We start from the raw sequence: 25,761 nt of genomic DNA, 5'->3' as shown, positions 1-25,761 counted from the left end.
TCCTGAATTGACCCCAGATCTTAATTGAATTTTGAACCACCAAATTGGAGTTCAGCCCAGATGCTTTGACATTCAGTGGGAGAGGGGCAGTTAAGATCGAAATCGGAGAGATTGGGAGTGTAGCTCTCAGTTCCATATCTGCCCAGACTGGACCCTCCCCATCCGCAAACATGGTTATCCAATATGTCAGCTTGACAATGTTAGCAGCCCAATAATAGAATAAGAAATTAGGTAAGCCCAAACCACCATCAGCTTTAGCTCTCTCCAGGCTTGCTCTCCTTATGCGTGCAGGTTTTTTGTTCCATATGAACAAAGAGACAAAGCGATCCAGCTGGGCAAAATAGGATTTGGGGAGAAAGATGGGGATCATTTGGAACAGATAAAGAAACCTGGGCATTACAGTCATCTTCACCACATTTATCCGTCCTGCCAGCGAAAGTGGAAGTTTTGACCACCTACCCAGATCAGATTTAGTACTGTCCAGAGTAGACCTGTAGTTATACTGGAAAATAGTCTTAATCGAGCCAGCTATTTCCAGTCCCAAATATGTGAATTTGTCATTTTCAATTTTAAAAGGCCAATCGTCATAAGTGGTCTGTTTTGCCAGATTGTTCAATGGAAACAGTAAAGATTTTGATAAATTAACCTTATACCCCGATATGTTGCTGAACTCCCGCAGCCAGCGGAAAAGGTGGGGCATACTCCCAATTGGGTCTGATATCTGCAAAAGGAGATCATCAGCATAAAGCAGAGTTTTATGAGTTACCTCACCCCTGGATATACCTTTAATCCTCTCATCAGATCTGATAGCAATTGCCAGCGGTTCGATCGCAATGTCAAACAGGAAGGGTGACAGGCAACAGCCCTGCCTCGTCCCCCTGTAGAGCGAAAAATATTCCGAAATCAGACCATTTGTCCTGACTGCAGCCATAGGCGTTGAATATAGGACTTTAATCCATCTACAAAAAGTAGGTCCCATGCCGAATTTCTCCAGAACTGTGAAAAGGTAGGACCATTCGATTCTATCAAACGCCTTTTCAGCGTCAAGGCTCAGAATAACTTCCGGTTGTATTGTCGAATGGGGGGAGAATACCACATTAAACAGTCGTCTCACATTAAAAAATGACTGCCGTCCGGGAATGAAGCCCGTTTGGTCCTCATTAATAATGGTGGAAATAATAGGGTCCAACCGTAGTGCAAGAGTTTTGGTTAAAATCTTATAGTCACAGCACAAAAGACTTATTGGCCTGTATGAGCTACACTGTACAGGATCTTTATCTTTCTTTAGTAAGACTGAGATCGTGGCCTGGGTAAGCGTCTGCGGCAGATTGCCAGTAGCAAAAGATTCAGCATAAACTGATTCTAAAATAGGTGTGAGCTTCGAAGAGAATTCCTTGTAAAACTCCATGGGGAAACCGTCCGGACCTGGCGACCTTCCAGTCTGAGATAATTTAATAGCGTTCGTTATCTCTTCAATCGACAACGGCTGTTCCAAAGGCGACTGAGCGTCCGGAGAGAGCTTGGGAAGATCCAGCGAGTCAAGAAACGAGTAGATCTCGGATGAATTACTGCCCACCTCTGATTGATATAGGGTAGAGTAAAAATATTTGAACTGGTCATTAATGACTCGGGGGTCGTGGGATATCGAATCAGCACCTATTTCAATTCCCGAAATCACGCGCTCAGCTGACCGCTGTTTGAGCTGAAGTGCAAGGAGCCTCCCCGCTTTATCTCCATGCTCATAATATACCTGCCTGGATTTAAAAATATTTCTTTCGGCTCTCCATGTCATAAGCGTGTCAAATTCAGTTTGCAACAGTAATTTCTCCTTAAAAAGATCTGGCGTAGGTGAAAGAGCGTAACGCCTATCCATATCCGCAATCTTGTCAGCCAGTTCTTTAAGTTGTTTAGAGCGCTCCTTGTCTCTGTGTGCCACATAAGAAATAACTTGGCCCCTAATATAGGCTTTCATAGACTCCCACAAGACTCCCCTCGACACATCCTGGGTGTCATTAATTTCTAGAAAGAAGTCAATCTGATTGCTGAGAAACGTTTTAAAGCGTTCACATAAAAGTAATAGGGGGTCTAGCCGCCACGTTCGTTGGGGCGCTACATTACCTGGAAAAACCAGACCCATCTGCACAGGGCTATGATCTGACAACACTATACTGTGGTATTTGGTGCTGGAAATTAAGGGAAGTAGCTGGTTATCGACAATGAAGTAATCAATCCTGGAGTAACTATGATGTACAGGGGAAAAAAAGGAAAATTGCTTCGTAGATGGGTTCGTTGCACGCCAAGGGTCTGATAAGCCGTAAGAACGAAGTAGGGAATTAATAGCCACTGCTGCTGACGATAGGGTGTTGCTCGACCTTACGCTTGATCGGTCCAGCTGGGGAGAAAGGACACAATTAAAGTCTCCACCTAGAATTAGTTTATAGGAGACAAGGTCTGGGAGAGTCGAAAAAAAATTAAGAAAGAACTGTGCGTTGTCCCAGTTAGGTCCATAAATATTAGCCAGTATTAGTGGTGTGTTAAACAGCTTGCCCACTACAACAACATATCTGCCATTAGGATCTGATATCACTTCAGAGTGTTCAAATGGAACCCCCTTCCTAATTAAGATTGCTGTTCCCCTGGCTTTGTAGTTAAAACGTGAATGATATATTTGTCCAATCCACTTACAACCTAATCTTTTTTGGGAGTTAGTATTTAAGTGTGTCTCCTGTAGAAACATCACGTCAGGTTTGAGCGATTTCAAATGACTAAATACCTTGCTTCTTTTAACCAAATTATTCAGCCCTTTGACGTTCCAGCTAATGAATGAGACCGATTTCTGTTGATTATTCACATTATCCAAAGTCATAGTGCCACAATCGATAATAGACTGATCCTGCACGTTGGTTATATCTCAGTGTTTCAGTGCCTGTTTGAGCCACAACATAAACCACAGATAAACCCAAAGCAAAACTAACAAAAACAAACAGATAAACATAGATAAACCTCTCACCATCCTGGACCCCTGGGCTGGTCTTCCACAAACCTGAGACTGCCCTGAAAACACTCCTCTCTCTCCTAGGCATATAACACGTTTACACTAGCTTAAACTCTTACATGAACTCAGCAAAGACAGAACAAAGTATAATAGGACCCTTGACTCAGCATCATTATTGCCGCATGCATGTCGGCACCCATCCACTTACAGGCCGGTACGGCTCTGAACACTCACGGTTGGAAAATAATCCCACAAGAAAGGGGTAAAACCCAATAAAAATAATGACACTGGTGATAAGAAAAAGGGGATTAATTAATCAGAATACATCAAAAAGCAAAATAAAAGCACTGTTGGGGTTATGGTGTCGGGCTGGAACTAAGACCAATGAGGATACCAAAGATATTCTGAAATAAAATATTCCCCAGGCCACATGACATCCACAGAAATCCCCAACATCTTATAGCTATACCTTGTCCAATCATAAAGGGCATCCAACCGTAGCGTGGCGACGTTCACCAGTCAATGCACAGCCTGTGCAGACTACCTCAATGGTAGCACGCAGCGTGTGATACTTGTTGTGGTCCGTGAATTAACTGTCACTCTCCCTCCGTCTCCCGTGGGCGCAGATTGGTCTCGACGTAGTGCCTTGCCTTGATCGGGTCTTCGAAAGACATCTGTTCGCCAGCCGGGGTCGTGATTTTCAATGTAGCTGGATACAGGAGACCATATTTCACTCCCGTACACCGGCGAAGCAATCTTCTCACCTCGGTAAAGGCCGATCTCTTCTTTCTAACGGTGGCCGAGTAATCTGGGTAGATGTAGAAACGCTTCCCATTACGGGTAATGGGACCTGCCCCCATGGCCTTTCGAAGAACATCCACTTTCTCCTGAAAATAGTGGAACTTGACGATTATCGGTCTCGGGGCATCTCCATCCTTTGGCCTCGGCTGCAGGCTCCTATGCGCCCGATCGAGCGTCGGCGTATAGTCGAGGGCGAGCGCTTCCTTCAACAATTCAGCCACGGCTTTCTCCGGTCGAATATTTCCGAATCCCTCTTCCACTCCAATTAGTCTGCAGTTATCACGACGTTGCCGGGACTCCAAATCATCGGCCTTGTCTGCCAACCGGACGACTTGGGCAGATAGCGCATCAACTTTAGCTTCCAGTGCTACAACACGGTTAGCCTGGCCATTAGCTTCCTCCTCAAGATCATCAGTGCGGGTCGAGAGCGTGGCGTTTTCTTTCTGCATGTCTTCGATAGCCTTCGCAAACTCTGCGCGCACACTCAGGACCTCTGACCTTAAATCACCCGCCAAGTCGTCTATTTTCTTGTGTAGTTCACCTGCAGCTGCCATCACAGACGAGTCGATCTTGGCTAGCACATTCTGCTCCGTTTGCTTTATGGCAGCCATGATTGTGTCGAGATCCGGCCCGGCCCCCACCCCCGCGGCCGGATCCGCACCAGGCAAGTCCGAGGCATCAGGCCCCGGCTTCTGCTTGAGCGATTTAGGCATGTTGAACAGCTTTAGACTACAAAATACAACTGATTCGAAAGATTAGGCACTTGTGAGACGGGTTCGCGCCGGGATGTACTAGAAGGGGAGCGGGAAAATTACGCAAATGGTCAATCTAAGCAGAGCTCGCAAAAACACGTCTTCACATGTCGCTGCTCTCTCCCCTCCCCTCTCTTTTATTGGTTTTTAAATGTCTTAATGGTCTTGGGCCTTCTTATCTCTCAGATCTGCTTTTACCATAAGAACCCTCGCGGACCCTGAGGTCCTCTGGTACTGGCCTTTTGATTGTCCCTAAAGTCAGGACACATACTCACGGAGAGGCAGCTTTTCAGTGGTATGGTCCTCGTCTGTGGAACAGCCTGCCGGAGGAGCTCAGGGCCGCAGAGAACGTACATGTTTTTAAGAACAGGCTCAAGACCCACCTTTTTAATTTAGCTTTTACTTAGCGTTTATTTATTTTTTATGCTTATTTATTCTATCCTGTTATTCTATTATTAATTTAGGATTTACCTAATATTTTTTGATTTTATTCTTATTCATTTTTTAATCTTCTTACTCTATTTATATTTATATTGTATCCTGTTCTTATTTATTTTATCATTTTACCCTGTATATATCGTATTGCGTCATATCTCCAGTGTTTCCTCGGAGGGCGCTCTCTGCACCGGGGCTGTTATTGACCGTGGCTGCTGGGTCTCTGGGGTCCTCTCAGCCTGGTTGGGGGGCTCCTTGGCCTCCCTCCTGCTGTGTGCCCAGCCCGGAGGCTGCGGTCTGTGACCGGCTCCCGGTGCAGACGGCTCTCTGTTATAATGTTTCCTCACTTGGCTCATGCGAGCCCAGCCCAATTTTTACTCTTTAAGTGTGCGCGTGTGTGTATGTGTGTGTGGGTGGGGGTGGGGGGATATATGTGTATTGAGAGTGTGGGGAGTGAGTTGGAGGGTGGGGTGGGCTGCTTTTAACTATGTAAAGCACTTTGTGCTACATTTTTTCTGTATGAAAAGTGCTTTATAAATAAAGATTGATTGATTGATTGATTGATTGAGAGCTAACAGACGACGCAATGCTGAACACAGGAAGACTGAGGACTTAAATACACACATGAGGTGATCAGGGGAAGTGGAGACACACGGGGACACAGCTGACTAGAATCAAACATAATGGCAACACGGGAGAGAAAAAGTAACCACAGGAACCCAGAACACACGATTTACTTCAAAATAAAACAAGAAAGTAGACATGGCAACACTAAGCTCACAGACCTAAAACACAACACAAGGAAACAATAAATAATGGCTGCCTTTAACCTAAACTAAATAGGAATAACACACGATCACAACGCTAACATGAGAAGAATACAAAAATAAACTCAGAGCGCTGGGTCAGAGGCCCAGTCTGTGACAGGTACATTGTCAGTTACATGGCTGTAACACAGTTGGCAGGTTATTCATTTTAGACCCATGTGCTTACATCAAATAATGCTCTTAATGCTCTTAATTAACTGATGTTTAAATAAACTTTCTCTACGATTTTGTAAAAATAATATCTAGAGCAAAGACACATGAACATGTTGATCATACAATTGAAAAGCAAACATCTCTATGTGCGGACAGTAATAGAGAGAAATATTGAACATACTGTATTTTAAAGTCCATCCAATGGAGGAACTGAAACCATTTAGTGTTGATTATATCTCTTTGGGGCAAACTGTTGATTTATATAGCGTCAAATCACAACAACAGTCGCCTCAAGGCACTTTATATTTACGGTAGATCGTACAATAATAGATTCAGAGAAAACCCAACAATCATATGACCCCCTATGAGCAAGCACTCCCCACTTCCTTTCAGTGGGAAGGAAAAACTTCCTTTTAACAGGAAGAAACCTCCGGCAGAACCAGGCTCAGGGAGGGGCAGCCATCTACTGCGACTGGTTGGGGTGAGATTACACCTCAAGATGATTCCCAAGATATTAGCTAAAAACGTAGAAATGGTCTCAATCAGTTGCGTTCCCTCAGGGCAGGCAAGCCATGTGCTTGTGAAATCTATTTGTTTTCTGACAGGAGATTAGCGTGCAAGACAAGTTGTCACTACTCTGAGATCAGTTATGAGCTGCACTGTGGGAACACTAAGCACAGCTCCTAACCACCTCAGCCAACAAGTGTGACTTAAGAACTTGTTTAGCACATTAGTAATGAAAGCTTCTGGTCCTGCATGCAGTAACATCCAAGAATAAATCACAAAAATATGAAAACCATTAAATGTTTTTTGAAACAAACATATTTCTTGAACAAAGAAAAGCTCATTAAAGGATGTGTGTCTTAGCTCAAAGATACAGAGCCAAAAGTAACAGATGAATAAGTGATAAAATATCTAAAAGAAAAAAACCTACTGAAAAAAGTGCTACTCCAAGACATAATCCTGTTATCTTTGACGTTTCTTAGCCTTTAAAAAACATTTTAAAAAGCTGCCAAGTAGTAATGAAAATTTTTGTCCACACGGTGACAGGTGGACATGAACATATGGATCTATGAGCTGATTATGCAGTCTAACATTTGATTGTGGGATTACAATTGACTAATGTCAGTGGTTACATGGCCTGAACTGATATCCCTGCGTTGGTGTTGTCTGAGCAGTCAGTTAGCATTAGCCAAGAAGTTAGCAGACGAACGCGACCTAAATTTAGCTAACGGCAAATCTAACTGGATAATATGTTTATTATATTGTATAAATTAATAAAGGAAAAACACAAAAAAGTGCTTACTGTTTGTTCTAAAAGACAGGTTAATTTATAAAAAAGTCATTTTTCTTTCTCCGCCCCCCTCCACACATTATAAAGCTATGACGTCACAACAGTGTGATTGAGTAGCTGCAATTTTGATCCTGGACCAACATTATTCCAATAACGAAGGAAGAACACCAACAGGGGAATGGCAGATACATTGGGCATATGTAGAAATGCACCATAGCCCAGTGGTGTGCATACACGATGAAGCACTTCAATGTTTACATAAAAAGTTTGTCCCCGTAGCTCCAGACAGAAGGTCACAGGTTCAATCCCTGGTTCTTTCAATCCACATGTCAAAGTGTCTATAGGCAAATGTCCATCAGTGCATCCACTGGTGCATGAGCGCGTTTGGCCTTGCAGAATTATCCCAAAAGTAAACAGAAAGCACATGCAGAATGTTTAATTAAAAAAATGAATACTATGTAGGAATCTTAAGTTAATCTTTTCTAAACAACGGGTAGAATGAGGATAAAATGGGGAGATCTTTTGGGTGAAACAGATGGTTGAAGTGGTGTTTGAAAGTCATTAAAATACCAGTTTCTCCCTAAAATAATTTTATTTGGTCAGAAGCTTAAGAATAACAGCACTTAATCAAACACCACAAGAAAAATCTTCCAGATATAATGAAATGTGAAAATATGAAACAAGAAGTGCAAATTATGCCTACAAATGACATAAAAATGGGAATTATGTATTTGGTAAAAGCTAACTTTGTTAAAAGAAATTATAAAGTACATAATTACAAATATTGAACCGTTTCCCGTAATTAGCACACATGAGCTCAGAGGTGACACATCTTGTCTAATGTGTGTTTTTATGTCTATAGATAAATATTGCAAAAAATGAAATGAGGACCTTGGGCAAGGTTTAAAAATAGTGGAAAAGTACCAAAATATAGCTGAACCAGAATTACTTATCAGCGACAATGGACTTTTTCACACAATAAATATGATGGATTACATTGTCATAATATGTCTTCACACAGAGAGAAACACACACTACAACAATGATAATAGGCTGCATGTGTATATTTTAATGTTTTTAATTGAAAACATTTGTACCTGATTGAGGTTGCAGGTGAAGTTGCATCTATGACAATGCTTTTGGATATATAATTATGTGGTGAAACAAAAAGAAGGAGAAGAAACTTTCAGCTGCTCCCTTATTCACCAGGGCTCACCACAGCTGGTACATCCAAACTGTTTCCTCTTAACTATATGTTATGTACATGCTTGGCCACTAGGTGTCAGCATTTACAGTAAAACCAAGCTAGATGCCACACCAGAGCGCAACACTTGGAAGATCATGTAAATGCAGGGCTTTCTATTTTTTCTCATTGTTTGTTATTTGCTGTTATTATCAGATAAAATTCAGTTTATATAGGCCATGTTTGCTGAAACTAAGTTTTTAAAGTCCAGTATTGCCAAAAGTGATGTTTTCAAAAGGAGAAAAGGAGGAAAAATTATTACAGCAGCAGGTAGTCACATATCACAGATCAGATGGTGCACATCTTGCGCTCACGCTGGCCCTGCTAAATGCTTCATTTCTCTGGCTGATTTAAAGCACCTGATTATACTTCTGAACTGATTAAACAGAGAGTCTGAGTACACTGTCAGTATTGTTGTACATCTGCAGAGAGCACAAACCTCCAGGTCATGTGGTTGTGAGAAAGGAAATCCTTTATGTACCCTGTCTGTTGGTTTTACAAGGCTGGCCTCTGTGATTCATTTTTTTTTTTTTTTATGTGATCACTATCTAGCAATGTACGATAACCTCTCCACTTAGAATACCTGCCCCTGTGCACAAAGTCTGAAGAGAATGAATGATTGAAAGGATGATGTCATTTTCATAACTTGTGTACCTCATGGGATTCATTCCGAATTACCAAATGAATATGGCATATGTGCCATGTTTGTTTTGGACTTTTTTTTGGTGCTCTGTACAACCATTTAAAGAAGCCTAAGCTTAAAAGGTTGTCCATTAGTCGTTTTATGATAAGGCTGAGGATAAGTATTACAATCCTCAGCCATAAATCACAACACAGGAACACCAGTGACACAGACTCTATGCTTGGTGTCAGAGACACTGCTCACAAAAGCGACTTTTACATCTCTGCTTTACACCCTGTACTGATCTCTGTTCCCACAGCAAGTTTACACTCAGAAAAATAAAGGTGCCAACTGGAACCAAAAGTGGTTCTTTAGACTGATGCCATAGAAGAACCTTTTTTGGTGCCACAAAGAACCTTTCAAACAATGGTTCTTTGAAGAACCATTTCTTTCAGTGGTTCATTGAAGAACCTTTAAAGGTGCCCCAAAGAACCATCAAGAAATGGTTCTTTGGGGCACCTTTAATGGTTTTTCAAAGAACCTTTTTAAAAATGGTTCTTTAAAGAACCATTTTTAAAAAGGTCCTTCAAATGGTTCTTTAAAAGAACCATTTTAAAGAACCTTTTTTGAGTGGTTCTTTAAAAAACCATTTTAAATCTTTCAAAATAAAATGCATCATAAATTGAATTTGAGTAGGGCAAAATAAATACTAGCACAGCATAGACATATATTAATGGTTTATTGTCATTTTGTAGTTACCAAAAGACAAAAAGGCATTTTAACCCTCAGCACAACATCACTACTAATACATGTCACATATTAAGATAAGATAACCTTTATTAGTCCCACACGTGGGAAATTTGTTTTGTCACAGCAGGAAGTGGACAGTGCAAAAGTTATGAGGCAAAAATTAGAATACAATAAGAATAAATACAGTACACAACTGTACAGAATAGAATACTATATACAGTAGAATAAAATAAAATAAATATACAATAAGATAAGAATAGAATACAAATACAAATACTATATACAACTGAGTAAAAATACAACGATGACAGATAGGATTATTGCACTTAGTATTATTGCATATGTATGGATGTGTGTGCTTGATCAGTTAAAGTCTTTATTATGGAGTCTGACAGCAGTGGGGAGGAAAGACCTGCGAAATCTCTCCGTCCCACACCGTGGGTGCCGCAGTCTCCCACTGAAGGAGCTGCTCAGTGCTGTCACAGTCTGCTGCATGGGGTGGGAGATGTTGTCCATCAGGGATGACAGCTTAGCCGCCGTTCTCCTGTCACTCACCACCTCCACTGGGTCCAGAGGGCATCCTAGAACAGAGCTGGCCCTTCGGATCACCCTGTTCAGTCTCTTCCTGTCCCCAGCAGAGATGCTGCCGCCCCAGCAGACCACGCCATAAAAGATAGCAGAAGCCACAACAGAGTCATAGAAGGTCTTCAGGAGTGGGCCCTCCACTCCAAACGACCTGAGTCTCCGCAGCAGGTACAGCCTGCTCTGCCCTTTCCTGTAGAGGGCGTCTGAGTTATGAGTCCAGTCCAGTCTATTGTTCAGATGAACACCAAGGTACCTGTAGCTGTCCACAGCCTCAATGTCCATACCTTGGATGTTCAGTGGTTGCAGTGGAGAATGCTTGTGCCTGCGGAAGTCTACCACCAGTTCCTTGGTTTTACTGGCGTTGATCTGGAGGTAGTTCAGCTGGCACCAGTCCACAAAGTCTTGGGTCAGTTAGTGTTTTAAACAGTAATAATTAAATATATTTGCTATACTATAAATAAATATATATAAATACTATAGCTACAGATAACACAACAAATAATACATGTATTGTTTAATTAATAAAACATCAGAAAGTGATAAAACACATTAGAAATAGCAATAGCTTCATAACAGACCAATAAATCAACACATTTTCATCAGCAGATGTTTGCATGTTCAGTAAAAATATTTCAACAAGTTTATGATTAAAATGATCAATGAACTTCAGCCTTACGCTATGTAATGTACGTTTCATGTTGTACTCATGGTCCTTTGTTAGTTCAGTTTAGGATAATGTCTCTGACGTATGTATCATATCAAATATATGTCATATCAAAACAAGCCCACACCTGCAGTTGTTTCAGTTTTTCACTGGTGTTTCCTGTCAGCTGGTCAACCTCACTCAGGCGGACATCCATATCAGCCAACCAAACGACAAGTTCCTCCCTTTGTGCTTCAAACCCCTCCCACTCTGAGACAAGGAGCTGAAAGAGAGAGAAAAGAGTCAATTATAAAGAAGAGAGAGAAGTGAAACCCTCCTCAGAAGGTCTGACTCGCATACCTGCAGTTGACCTGTGATGGACTCCTGTTTGGCGTTCACGTCATCCCTCGTTGTTGCCAACAGCCGAGTCTGCAGGGTGCCCTGGAAGAGCTGAGTTAATGTTCGACTCGTCCTGGTCAGGCTCTCCAGCTGGATGAGCCGAGGTCTCCCCTCTCACCGCTGCCTCTGAACACAGAAACACAAATTGCATCTGAAGCAGGAGGTGCAGATTTTTTGTGCTATTCTTTTCTAAATCCAGGCTAGATCACGTGGAGGTATTTGGAAAACTTTTTTGGCCAGTGGACGACTGTTGTCTTGCAGAAAGTCAAATCAAACATATGCGATACACAATTAATTCACAAGAACACATTATAAAAAATAAGTCCAGTTCTTGCCTGATTTCAAGTGAAATCTGCATCAAAACAGGGTGACAGAAGTAAAACGAGTGCACAAAGCCTCACTTTGTAAAAGCCTGCTATTACAGTTCTCCTCTATGCAGACGACTTTCCTGTTTTCAAGGCACAACTTGGATCTGCTGTACGAATCTTATGGATACACACTAAATGAAACAATAGTGTGCATGACTCCAGATTCTGATCCCTCATCCTAATATGGTCCCAACATAGCAACAGCAATAAAGCAAATGTTGAGGCTTCAAAATACAAAGTCCATAAACCAATGGCTGACGTGGGTTTTATCATAAGGGTGATAAATATACAGATTTCAGTCTGTCTTAGAGATTTGATGTTCATTTACCTGCAGATGCACTATACATACCTGCTCCATGGTTTTTCACAACATTTTGCACATCACTATTTAATACAGGAAGTAGGTGAACTAAAACAAGTCATCTTTCTTTGTGAGAGGACCATATTAATGAAACAAACCTCATCATAGGGAGCCCTAAAGATGCTCCTGCTGCTTCTCTTCCTCCTCATCCTAAGCTTCCTTCTCCTTGTCCTCGCCTTCCATCCAATTGTAATTCAACCTAATTGTGTTTCTCCCCCTCCTCTTCCTCATTTTGTTGGAGCTGTGAACACAATTAATGTGAATCTGGATTAATTTGTGCAAACAAGAAAAATCTACAGCTTTTTGGTCAGAGGTGCTCTTGTGATTTAAGCCGGGTAGAGTAGATTTATGTGTTGATGCTACCTGCTTCAGCTCTGGCTGCTGAGTGATATTTACACCCTGGCTGGATTACAAACTTTACCCATGTGCTGAACTTTGGCCCAGCGTTGATACCTCTTGTTAGTATAACGACCTCTTCTTAGCTTGTATGTATGATGGTGGATAAATGAAATATACAAAAAAATTAACTATATTACAAAAGAACATCTATCTTGGAAACATCAAATGACCGGAGCATAACTTGTCAACTAGTCCGAAACTAAGTTATGCAGGAACAGTCAAAGACACCTTCTCATGTCACATTTATATTCATTTCTATATAATTTGATTAGACAATAAAGAGTTATCTAATCTAATTATTCATTCAAAACTCTTATGCATAGCTGCATTTTATACAGCTCATACAGAATTCAAAGTACAGGTTCATGTGAGTATTTAATGTACGGCTCAGATCTACAGAATTTCAGAGTTTCTAGAGCAGACACAGCTCACGCCACAACAGGCTTCAGGCGCCATTTTAGTGACTTTAACAATATATTAAATTTTAATTTCGGTCTAGCTGACATTAGGTTATGTACGCAGCACGCAATTGAACCACATATTTTAGAAGCCAAAAGTTCAAATTAGCTGGGAGCAGCTTCACTTAATTATAACAGTGGTTTTGTTAAGAAAACAGTTGGATACTAAATTGCGCTGACATCAACGGCTAACGTATCTAGCTAATCGCTACTGTTAGCACAACATTAACAGCAAGCTACAATGACGAGTAACAAAAACAAAACAGTAATAAGGTTTTAATGAAAATGTTTTACCTTTTCCAACAGTCCCAGAATCCACAGCTTCAAAGTCCAGCAGGTACTGAAGACTGTTATCCGTTTCGCTGTCACCGTCCGTGAGGTTTTTTTTCCCGAAAGGTCAAGGCCCGCCGCTCGCACACTCTGTCTGCGCATGCGCATCCCAACGACGGACCCCTCCGTCCGCTCCCGGGAGGTTATAGTATGACGTGTTCTGACGTCACTCTCTCTCTCCCTGTCATTTATTTGGCTCGAAACACATATTAACAAATTGCTCAGTGATGAACAACTACTCAGATCATTTACCTAAGCAGTGCGCTTTGTCAAAACGAAGTGTGTGTTCATTACACTGACATTCTGTTCTGCAATTGTTATTTACTTGTATTTTATAATTTGACTTTACATACTGCTGGGTGGTTTGTAAAGTTTACAATAACTAGTATTATCATTATGCTATATTTTCAAAAATATATAATAATCTCAAAAGCAATGCCTTGGAGTAGAAAATAGTAATGCTTTATTAAAATTTAAAACTAAAGTACAGTATTTGAATGTGTGTATTGTGTCTACTGTTTGCAAATATTTCTAACTTTTATTTGAATATTCAGCTTCCTACCATCTTCTCTTAAAGGGTAATTGCCAGGTATCCCGCCCTCCCCCTTCGCACACACATGCACACAAAGAAAACACACAGTATAATTCACAGCCTCATTATAGTGAATAAATATTTATGCCATTTACACCATCAAACTTAGATTGCTAAGGATGAAGAACCTTTTGTTCTTTAAAGAACCATTTGTAATAGCTGAAGAACCATCCACAAAATAAAAAGGTTCTTTGACGTATGATGGTTCTTTAAAGAACCATGAAGACATCTGAAGAACCATTTAAGAACCATAATTTTTCTGAGTGTAGTTCACACAGGAAAGAAAGTGTGTCATTACAGCTGGATGGTGACACGTCCGTATGTAAATGTTTGCTAAATTTATAGAAAGAGACAGCTTCTTTCACAGTCTCTCGAGACAGGATCTCTGCTGCCTCGCTTTCACCTTCCTCTCAGGCAGAGTCAGGGGTGAACGCCTGTTTGAAGTTCTCCCCCTGGGCTCCAGGGTTCTGTGGGATCCGGGTGCGCTTACACTGTTAGCACGCCTGATATGAGAGCCTGATCAAAGCTGGCTCATTCTGCCTGACCGATTTCCACAGGATTAAGGATTAGGGAGACAGGAAGCTGTGAGAGGCACAGAGACAATCTGGGAGAGACAAAAAGGAATATGGAGAGTGAAAGGGATGGAGGAATGCTGAAGTTTTATAAAACATAAAACCAATGATTGTACACAGTAATAATAAAGCAAACATAAAAATATAAAAGGATCTTTCTGCAAAACTTATTTTTAGGATTTAAAAGACATTATAGCAAGTTTAGCCTTACTGGACTTACCTAACTTCATCAAAGATTAAATGTGTCAGTTTGAACTATTTTTTAACCATTTTCTCTTAGCAGTATGATTCAGCTTCCTATATTTCAGGGTGGCAATTTTCTTCGTTTTTAACACTTTTTGACCATCACTCATCTGTTAAGTTCACTTATATTTTTATTTTGGGCCACTATTAGTGCTACATACTACTTTAAGTGAACTATTTCCTTTTAAGATGCTCTTTCTTTTTAAGATCTTGTACTCTGCAGTAGCCATGCACACACTAGCTGTTGCAGAAATATCTCCATGGGCATGTTAAATCTTACTTAAAGTGAAGCCCTTATGCTCCATAGCAGCTCCCTATTTTTTATTTGTTATTACTGTTAACTTTTGATGATTCACGGTTCAAAAATAAATCCTCATTTATTTTATAGTGGCTCTTCATCTGGTGTCTGAAACAAGCTGTTTGACCTGCTCTCCCCTAAAGGCCACCCTCCCGTGTGCCACATGTCAGCCATGTGCCCGAGACGACCATATAGAACAGCAGTCCCCAACCCCTGGGCTGCGGACCGGAGTCGTTTGGTACCGGGCCGCGAGAGTTGAAGCTCGGGTGTGAAATTGATGGTTTTCAGGTTTTTTATCGTTGTTTTTTAATCGTTAACTTGGTCTTTTCCCATGTGTTATGAATACATTTTCTTTTTTTTGGTACTGGTTTTATTTTGTTGTTTTTATCCGCGACACCTTAAAGGCCGGTCTGTGAAAATATTGTTGGACATAAACCGGTCTGTGGCGCAAAAAAGGTTGGGGACCGCTGCTATAGAGTCTAGAGCAGTCTGAACTTTTTGGCTAATAGCCTTTTAACCTCTTTATTTTAAACCTTTTGCCATGTTTAGTATGACAGTCCACCACTGTGACGATATAAATGGAAAAGCAAAACACGCTCCCTTTAAGAAGAAAAAGAACGGTTTTGAGTCTAAAAGCAGCAAAAAGATGAAAGCAGTGATATTTTTTTATTCTTTTTTTTTTAATTAAGAAAATATAGGATGAAAGCCATTATCATTTAATTATATGAACATTACATCCAAACGATTATCTCCAGACTTAATGTAGCCTGAACAGCAGTGTGTTAATCGTGAGGCTTGGTTGTTAACAGTTATGAAAAAACACAGTATGAGACTGTGTGCCGCCAAACACTGGTGCTCTTCAGTGCACAGCGGCTTGTACAACAAGGGGAGACCAAAATAAGATCAGCGAGGTGTTTACTTAAACGAGTCAAGATGTTATGTGAACCAGAGGGAAAAAATGGTGGCAACGGTGCATATCATTTGTGTGTGTGTGTGTGAGTGTGAACGTTTTTGTATTCATATACATCAAAACATGCCTGACGCAAATGTTTCCGTCACACCTGGAGCTTTATCTCCTCTTCTTCAACAGGTATGTCATCACTGGCTTGACATTTGAAGGTGAAATGTCAACAACAGCTACTAAGCCTAAGTGAAAACACTGACTGAGTATAAAGCCAAAACGTCTTATCTGAACAGGCAGGTTGTGTCTGTGCCGTCCTCTGTGCACCAGTGAAGCCTCAATGCAGTCTTGTCCTGTTGAATCGATGATACGGATAGGGGCTCCCCACTGTGGGCGCTTGTGGTTGTGTGTACCTGACTTAGAGTGTGCTATTATACCCATGTTTTTAGTTTCAGTCACTCATCTATCAGAAAACAGTTCCCTCTGCACAGAAACCGAGATTTGGAAGATTTCTGCCGTAACCTGACAGCTGCTAAAGAGGAAGGAGCAGGGTGTTTAAAGTAAATATTGGTAGACGTTGAATGGGGTAATAAGGATAAGGAGAGACGAGGGGGAAAGTGACAGAGAGAAAGAATGGGAGCAGCACAACACGTGCCTGCCGGCCTGGATTAAAAGGCCCAGATGAAAGGTTGGCGAGAGGCAAAGTTGTTCACCCGCACCAGATGTGCTCTTGCTCTGGCCTATAGCCGATTAATTATCTCATTGTTCATGACACCAGGGTTGGTGTCCAGGCAATTGCATTACACTACACACCCTGAGCAACCTGATCTGGGGGATTTCTTTCTTGTTGATCGGTCTGATTTGGGTGTGTGCGTGTCTGTGTGAATCTGTGCGTTAGTAATATAAGGGGAGTCTCTTCACACACTAGCGGCATTCGTAATGACAAAGCAATCACACTCCAGCGGTGCAATCGTTACGTCTCTAGGGGTAGACTTGCGTGTGTTCTCCGTGGCCGCAGTCTAGTCAAACACATTTGTTTTATTGTCGTTCTCAGAGATAAACGAAAAGAGGAAGAAACACAGGAAAAGAACAACCCATTCACACCCTGCATGACACGCTGCCTCATTTGCCCAAGCCTCTATCAGTTCTTTGTTATAGCCAATAGCATTAAAGGAAGTGGTCACACTGTCACAGAAACAGTTGGCACGGAAACAGCACATTACACCATCGTCCAATCCCCCTCCCATTCCTTTGTCGTCATTTCTCCCCTCCCTTCCTCTCTTCTTCTGTCCCGTTCCCTCCTCCACCTCCCTCTCTCCCTATCTTGTATGTTTTTTTTCAGTCATCAATGAAATCACAACCAATCCTGCTGCTGCACTGTCAACAAGGAGACAGCTCTTTAAGGGGCAGATCTACTTGCCATATATACTTATAATCTAACCTTCAGGATTGCTTAAATACCAATGTGTGTTTTTCTAGCATAAAGCAAGGATGCTGTGGCTCCCCCATCAAAGCCTGCTTTCTCTCTCTTTCTCTCTCTCGCTCTCTCTCTCTGTTACTCTCATGATTTAATCCTGACCATTTCCCCCTTCTCTCTCTATCCCTGCTGACTCCTCCCTCCATTTCTGCCCTGCGCTCCCTCTCGCTGCCTCTCCGTCTCTGACACACTCAAACACACGCATATACACACCCTCCACCCCCATCGCTGCAGTGTCTCAACTGCCTTGAAGCAAACAAGAGAGGATATAGAACACAGACGTTAATGAGAGCGAGAGAGAGAGAGAGAAAGAGGGCCGCGGGAAGAGAGAGATGTATATGTGAATGTTTCACCCTGTGAACATGAGGAAGGCATGAAGATGGAGCAGCAGGACTAAAGGTGGCTTGTACAGAGCCTTTCTCACCCTGCAAGGGCTTGTCTGCAGTATCCTTTGTAAATGGATGCTGGCTTGTGAACACGGTAAGCCTCGCCACTCTCACAACGCTTCCTATTTCGCTATTTTGGCTTGCTTTGAGACAGGAAGATGATATTTCACTGAAGCCGTTCTGCTGCTGAGGCAGACTGTATTTTCCCATAAAATGCACCAAAGCAAGCAAGCAGCCTGTCCAGTCCCCTCCTCCACCCTGTTAGCTCTGTGCCAGCGGACGCTGCTATCTGTGCTTGCAATTTGACTCATCATCTCTCCAGAGCATCCTCAATTCTTATAGAATGCTTTTATCTGCGTGCAGATAAATTAATTTAATTACTGTATATAGGGCAAGTGGAGGATGGATTAAATGTGTGTGCGTGTGCGAGGCTGTATGTTTGTATGAATGTCTCTATGCTCTGTCCAGGCCATAAGGTGTAACAGAAAGAGGGGAAATGAGCGAAACCGCCATCACACACACACACACGATCAGGTGTTCGGTGCTTACAACTGGCTTTACGAGACACTGAATGTGAACGTGCAGTGTGGGAGTGGGAGGTGTACCATTCCTGTGGAGCTTGGTTCTGCAGACAGTGGGATAGGAAGGCAAAATGTGGCCCGACACTGGCATGGGAACATTGTAGGATTTGCCAGTGTGGAGCTTGCTGTCCCATGAGGTAAATTTACATCAATTAATAATCTGGATGTTGAACAGGGATTTATTTGGTTTGTTTTCTGTCCAGCTGTCTGTGTCTGCCTCATGATTTTAAATCCTGACGGTGAGAAGAGGGAAAGAGGCAGAAAGCAGAGCATGTTCATTACTCAGCAGGCAAAGCAGGGCAATTTCTAACATTTTCTGTCTCAACATTTCACATTTCCAACAGAGCATTACTGTATTTTTATTTATTTATTTATTGTAAGTGGCAGTTGGAATTTTTTGTGTAGCATCAGGAGAGCATGTGTATTTGTGTATATTGTATGTGTGTTTGTGTTACATGCTCGAGAGAGAAAAAGAGAAAGCAAAGCAGGGAGGGGTTGAGGGGCCAGGGATTTAACGATAGGGAGGCAGATGTGGCAGAGGGGCGGAGGTTGATGCAGCATCGAGCAAGAGAGGGAAAGAAGGAAAGGCAAGATTTCGAACAGAATGGACGGATGAGTGGGACCAAAAGACTGTGTTAATGTCACGGTGGTAGAAAGCCAGCGCTCGTTCTGGGCGAAGACAAAGTGATGGATGTGTCTGTGATAGTTCCACCAGCAAAAGCAGCAGCGCCAGTGAGGCCCTGAGACATCTGTGAAGCAAGGCAAAGATGGTGGAAATTCCACCACGCCTTCTTTCTTCTTCTTTCTTGAGGACCAGTGATCTCAGGATGGCTCAGAAATGGTAGATTGATTAAAATAAGTGGAAGGAAATACTGTCGTACAGCATCTACAAATGCAGATAAACCCATTAGGGGCAGCAGGAAATTCAATCTAGTGTTCCTACGAAACTAAATGCTTTGCATTTTCAGACAAGGCCAGACTTTTAGCACTTTTTCGATGAACGTTCTGTTTGTAAATCACATGCAATCTTCAAGTAGGATATGACTGAAATCAATGTAAAACAAAAGGTATTGATATTAGTCATTTTGCCCACATATGTTTGACTTCAAGGGATCTGACCTGTTGTTTAGAGCTTGTAACAAAAACCTGCAGATGCATCGTGATGCTATCTCAAGAGAAGATGCCTGTCTTGGGTGAAAGAAAGAAACTGTGGGCTGTAACATTGCAGCCTGAACCAGGATTTGGTGCAAAACAGTGAACGTTTTGCATTCTCCCTGCATTCTCCCTATATCTCGCATGTTTCAGCTCCAGTCAGCAACGTGCGCTGCTCTAAATACAGATTCATCTCATTTCATTTCAGCTGTGCAGTTTGTTTGTTTTTTCCACTTCTCCCTGCAACATGTTACAAATGTCAGAGGTCACCGATGACCTTGGCTTTAAAATGAGGGATGACAAGGTCCAGTGTGAAGTATAAAGGTTAATCACATGCTTACATAATGGGCCTTCAAGTTTCAGACACAAACACACACACACACACACACACATGCACATGCGCGCGCACACTTAAAAATGTCACGATACCCTCATGCCGATCATTTGGACGTGAGGTCGGAGAAAACAAGTGTATATATATATATATATATATAAACCTATATATATATATGTATACATATATTTTTTACCCAGCACGCCCCTGTGGGCGGTTTATCCTTCAAGCTCGGGTCCTCTACCAGAGGCCTGGGAGCTTGAGGGTCCTGCGCAGTATCTTAGCTGTTCCCAGGACTGCGCTCTTCTGGACAGAGATCTCCGATGTTGTTCCCGGGATCTGCTGGAGCCACTCGCCTAGCTTGGGAGTCACCGCACCTAGTGCTCCAATTACCACGGGGACCACCGTTACCTTCACCCTCCACATCCTCTCGAGCTCTTCTCTGAGCCCTTGGTATTTCTCCAGCTTCTCGTGTTCCTTCTTCCTGATATTGCTGTCATTCGGAACCGCTACATCGATCACTACGGCCGTCTTCTTCTGTTTGTCTACCACCACTATGTCCGGTTGGTTAGCCACCACCATTTTGTGCGTCTGTATCTGGAAGTCCCACAGGATCTTAGCTCGGTCATTCTCCACCACCCTTGGGGGCATCTCCCATTTTGACCTCGGGACTTCCAGGTTATACTCGGTACAGATGTTCCTGTACACTATGCCGGCCACTTGGTTATGGCGTTCCATGTATGCCTTGCCTGCTAGCATCTTATATGTATATATATATATATATATATATATATATATATATATAACGTGGCAGTGTGCGGTTACACTGCACTGCTTTTCATATTCAAATAAGAGCAATAGTGTAGCAAACCCTATGCTGAGTTGACCTCCTTCCACCTCTTTTGTTACTTGCTACATCCATTCCACTGGGTGACATAATGGCAGGGGACAGCAGGGACACAGTTGGTTTTAAAGTGACAGCGGCTGTTGAGGTAGTCACTCGCAACACCGAGCAGGCCAGCGTCACCGTCCGGTGCACTTTTAGCAATCTTTTTAACCTTGTAGGTGAGCACACCACCAGCTTGGACAATTAAACTCAGCTCTATTACAGTTAAGTACCAAGGGGGCCTCAGCGTAGCTCCCTCAGCAGCCTACTTAATAAAATGATTAATCTAAGGTGTCATTTATTTCCTGGAGGGGGACCAGCAGAATTATCACACAACTCTTACAGCGTTTGTCTTGGTAGTTGTGAGAGTGAACATGAAGCCCAATCTTTATGCAGGCACGGTTAAATAAACACTAAGGAAATGCGTGTCCCTAAGGTATGTGTGTGTGTGTATGTGTGTTTGAGCTGCTTTGCCGCTATGTTCAGGCGGGGCACCGCTCTGTTCAGCTGGCTCAGCATTTGTGTTTGTTTTGGGTCTTTAATCCTAGCCAGGTACTGGAACAAAGTGTCATCTCCACACAAACAGCTGTAAGACATGCTTTGGCAGCTCATTTTCAACAGGCAGCCGCTGATTGTAGAAAGGGCTAATAATCGACTTCACAGTAAAGCATCAATGAGGGAAAGCTGTCAGAGGAATCGAACAAAATCTTAGGGTGGGGTTCAGTGAATGAGTAAGGATTAGATTATCTTTGGTGTTATATAAAACCACACCAGCTCAATTCATCCTTCTCTCTCTCTCTCTCTCTCTCTCTCTCTCTCTCTCTCTCTCGTTGCCCTCCTTTCTAATCTTTGCTGGTAGTCGCATACAGGGGACTGTCTGTTTTCCTGAGGCAGGCCAGCAAGAGGGCCTTGCTTCCAGCACTCAAATCTGAGTGATGAGAGGGCACAGCAGAGGGGACTAACAGAGCAACTTTGTGTTCCACTGCACACACATAACAGTGGTCATATGACAACAAGGAGGTGGTGGAGAGAGAGGGTGGTGGTGAGCGAGGGCTACGGCCTACAACCGACTGCTGAGGGATGTTGATCTTCAGTGGAAGAAGTGAAAGCTGATATATGCCACATATATATAGAGAGAGAGAGAAAAGGAGAGGCAAGCTTTACAGTCTGTACTCTTAGTTCAGGCTTTCTGGATCACAGCCACTTTTCTTTGTTTTGATGAGGGCGTGCAGGTCGCCTTTTCCAAGAAAACATCTGAAAATGACGTGAGGCTGGTGGTGTATCTCGGTGACTTCTTCTTGCTCCTTGCTGTTTCCATAAAGTTCGGCACTTTCACATAGCCGATGCTCTAGGCTCTTTCTTCATGTAAACACACAACATACAGTTAAACTATACTCGTCTAATTGAACTCATTTATTGAAAAACATACTTCATCGTCATCTCCAAGACTTCCGCACCAGAAACCCACTGTAACATCAAAGATAGTTTGCGCCTAATAGTTTAAGTAGCACTTTTTTCCCTTTTCATTTGTCATTGTCCTTTGTGCTTTAATTCTACAGAGCTCATTGGGTGGGTTAATGGCAATTAAAGTGTTGCATCTGCTGCAGTGTAAGATGTTTCTCTTTTTCCTGTTCCCGTTATCAAATCACTAACAGCAGATAATGCCTGTGGGTTGTAGAAGCCTGAAAGTGTCTGTTACCCGCAATTTCCTTCTGTTAGAGAAGGCGTTTATCTTATCTGTCATGACCCAAATGAATGCTGTGCTGTAGTGAGTGTTTGAATGCAGATTACAGTGTTCATAGCACCAACCTGCATTTGATCTACCTAATACGGTTCAAAAGCCGAAGAATGCCTACTGTATCCAAAGGCATGCATGCGCGCCCCCGTTTGCTTTTATACAGCAGCACGTGCACGCGAGCCTCTAGTGTCCACCTTGTGCCATCTTATCCCTTCACATCACACAGCGTACAGGCTCAGCCTGTGCACAAACATGCCATTGTCATCGCTGGCTGGCCTTGTGATTCAGTGTGACCCGCTGGATTAGAGAAGGGGGAACACAGCCGCTGAGATGAGGAACATTAAACAGAGTATTATCACGGAAAAGCATCTATCATACAGCGACCTCACCCCCACCCTGTCTCCACCCTCTAAATAGCCCACTGTTTTGGGGGAGTGGAGAGAGGAGAACACTGCCCATCATTGTTTTCAGTAATGAATGAGTTGTGTCCTCACATGTGTATACTACGCAGGCATCTTCCTCAGAGGTCTGCGGTGAGGACGTGATGGAAAGTAAGAACGTGAAATGTTAAAGAAACAATTTTGAGGGCTAAATTAAGAGTTTACAATGACCAGACTCAGATATGGAACTTTTTTTTAAAAGAGCATTTAAGGCCATTTTTGATCCACAGTGTTTCAAGAGTGTTTACAGAGGGAACATAAGTGATGTTGGTGATTTTGAGTTCACTTAACTGCAACCACCAGCCAATGGTTGGTCTCCTGACACGTGTTTTTGAAGCAACTGTGCAGTCATTACAGGTTCTCAGAATGCCTCTCCTCAGATGCTTCTCAGACACATGGCTGCAGACTAGACTAGTTATTCTTTGACAGCCCATTCAAATGCCTCTTCAGTGTATATATGTTGTTAACTATCTATCAGCTCTCAGCCTGGATGACAAGGCTTACTGCTTCTTTAGTTTTCACTATAATCCAATCTCCTCTCAAGAACGCTGATGTATAAGAAGTGAGGATTATTAGTGTGTTATTAGAAAAAAATGAAGGTTAAGCCATATGGTTAAATCTAAAGAGGTGCAAACTGCTGAATAGAGCTGTGAATGTGACGTAAAGTGGGGCGACCACAAAGCTCTGACTCATCACATAGAACCGGGCCTTCTAGGTTGGAAAACTTTGTTTATTTAATTCCTGTGAGATATGCAAACCAACAGAGTGCCTTTCAGTTATCACGATCGACAAGACACATGGCATGTTTATCTGAAAGCATCACATGGACCACCATAATCTACAGAATCTGTATTAGCAGCTAGCATCAGTTTGCAGCTCAAAGCATGAAACTCACTGTCTGCTTTATGTCGCTCATTCTGCAGCGTTGTGTTGCAGCACAGCCAGTCAATGAACTGAAACATGAAAATCATTCAGTGCAGCGTTCAGATAACCCAGATATTATTTACCAATTCTTTCTGTCCTATTACACGTCGCAGCTCTCTATAAACACACTCTGTGCTTTCATCCTACTTCATCTAGCTAGATTTCTGCCTAGCGTGCCCTGCTTCACATGATAATACTCGCAACAGTGAATAATCTATCAATTAGAGTCAATCTATGTTTGTTTGTTTTTACCCGTGGAAGCAAAGTGACAGCAATTATCTACACAACAAATGCAGTATGGTTAAAAAATCCAGCCTTTTTTATTTGTTTGTTTCCCCACAAGGATTTTTGAGAGATTTAGATTGTCATAGCCACAGTAACCAGTTCCATTTTATCTTGCTGTGTATTAGCTGTTAGATGTAAGATTTCCTGGAAACCTTCCCAGACTGGTAACATCTCCAGCACCCTTTCCAGAAGCTCGAGCAGCACTGATTTAAGACTCCTCTCAGTCCCTGCTCTGCTTCTTGGTAGGAGACCTAAACAGAATGCCACTAGGACAAATGAGAACACACAAACCCAGCAGTACAATTAAATAACATACACAAAAGAAAAATTAAGAGTGGGTTATGTAACTGCTCGTGCTGCTCCAAGCTAATTTGTCAGCAGCGCTGCCTGTAAATGATTACTTTTTTCACAAGGCCCATTTTAGTGTCTTTTTCTTATTTTCTGTGATAAGAAATCCTGGTTATCTGGGTCATAATTTCCACACTGGAGCCACTCAAGTATATCAAGCTGGCAACGATGATAGAAAGGCTGCAGCATCTTTCACAATATATTATTGTAACTTAAAAAAGACAGTTACCAACAGGTTATCAGTCACTGAGTGAAATGTCTTGTTTTTTGTAAATGTAACTTGAGACAATTCATTCTTAACAACTGTGATTGCCTCGTGCAGCTAAAGCTTCGGTGTCCTTGCTTGTCCTTGTGCAGACACCTACAAGTCCACATTGGAAACTGTTGCAAAACCACTAAAGGCACAATTGGAAACATTACAAATGATGAAATCAGAGTTCAGAATGAAAAAACTGCACAAACTGATCAGCAGTAACCGCACAGCACAACTGCATGCAACCACACAAAATGACAGGCGCACTTCATTGCTAAACAAAAGCAAAATAAACAATAAACAGACGATATTATGCAATAACTTGATGAACATAAAACTAATATAAAATGACCTGAAGTATCCAAAATAACAAATAAGGAAAACTAAGAAACTATAAAAAAAGAGTTCACTGTCGTCACATCCAGTAAGAACAAACCGATAAATGGGACTTGACCTGCATGAATGTCATGTGACCTGATTTGCGTCCTCACGAACATGCAGTAGTGGCTTTTGCTGACAAAGGGTAGCGTTATTTAGATCAAGAGGTTCGGGTGTGGATTTAGAGGGACATGAAACAAAAGTGTCTGAATATTACAGCCTTCTCTCATTTCTTTCAAGAAGGTGACGTTGAGCGAGGCTTTTGTGTTTGAACTCTCTTCACTTATGAATAGCCAATATGTGGTTTTGGAGACACCTACTGTAGCAGGAATTACCACAAAAGCTGCTTTGTATACTTTGTAAGGCTATCTGTCTATCAGCACACTGCCATGACACCTCACAAGAGTGCATTTGAGTTTAAAATCAATGTCAGTTTTGTAGACGGGTATTTTCTGGCTCACAAAGGGGGTAGAAATACATCAAACGCACCACTGGTCCCTCCACTTAAGCCTCTCCGCTTATGTCTGCTATATAAACATGTAACATTTGTCAAAGATT

At 42.1% G+C, this 25,761-nt stretch overlaps 2 protein-coding genes across 2 annotated transcripts in view; one reads left to right on the top strand and one right to left on the bottom strand.

Moving 5' to 3' along the window:
• Positions 1–3,463: 3,463 nt before the first annotated feature.
• LOC146628902 (uncharacterized) lies at positions 3,464–4,667 on the bottom strand. Its single transcript, XM_085358178.1, has one exon. The coding sequence runs from the start codon at positions 4,507–4,509 to the stop codon at positions 3,592–3,594; it is 918 nt and encodes a 305-aa protein (XP_085214304.1). The 5' UTR covers positions 4,510–4,667; the 3' UTR covers positions 3,464–3,591.
• A 13,252-nt stretch (positions 4,668–17,919) lies between these two features.
• The window catches only part of gnaz (guanine nucleotide binding protein (G protein), alpha z polypeptide), a 33,294-nt gene continuing 25,452 nt past the window's right edge, over positions 17,920–25,761 (top strand). Inside the window, exon 1 of the mRNA XM_085358177.1 lies at positions 17,920–17,978. The gene's annotated coding sequence lies outside the window, so the exon portion shown is untranslated. The remainder of the gene's footprint in view (positions 17,979–25,761) is intronic.

Source organism: Diplotaxodon limnothrissa, linkage group LG7, assembly GCF_057381915.1.
Source record: "Diplotaxodon limnothrissa isolate DT_005_m linkage group LG7, D_limnothrissa_male_GT1.1, whole genome shotgun sequence".
NCBI lineage: Eukaryota > Metazoa > Chordata > Actinopteri > Cichliformes > Cichlidae > Diplotaxodon > Diplotaxodon limnothrissa.
Note: the sequence above shows the minus strand (reverse complement) of the source record. Positions and strands in the feature narration are given on the sequence as shown.

Excerpts from the sequence above, each read along its gene's own strand:
- LOC146628902 (XM_085358178.1), bottom strand. The coding sequence starts at position 4,509 with ATGCCTAAATCGCTCAAGCAGAAGCCGGGGCCTGATGCCTCGGACTTG.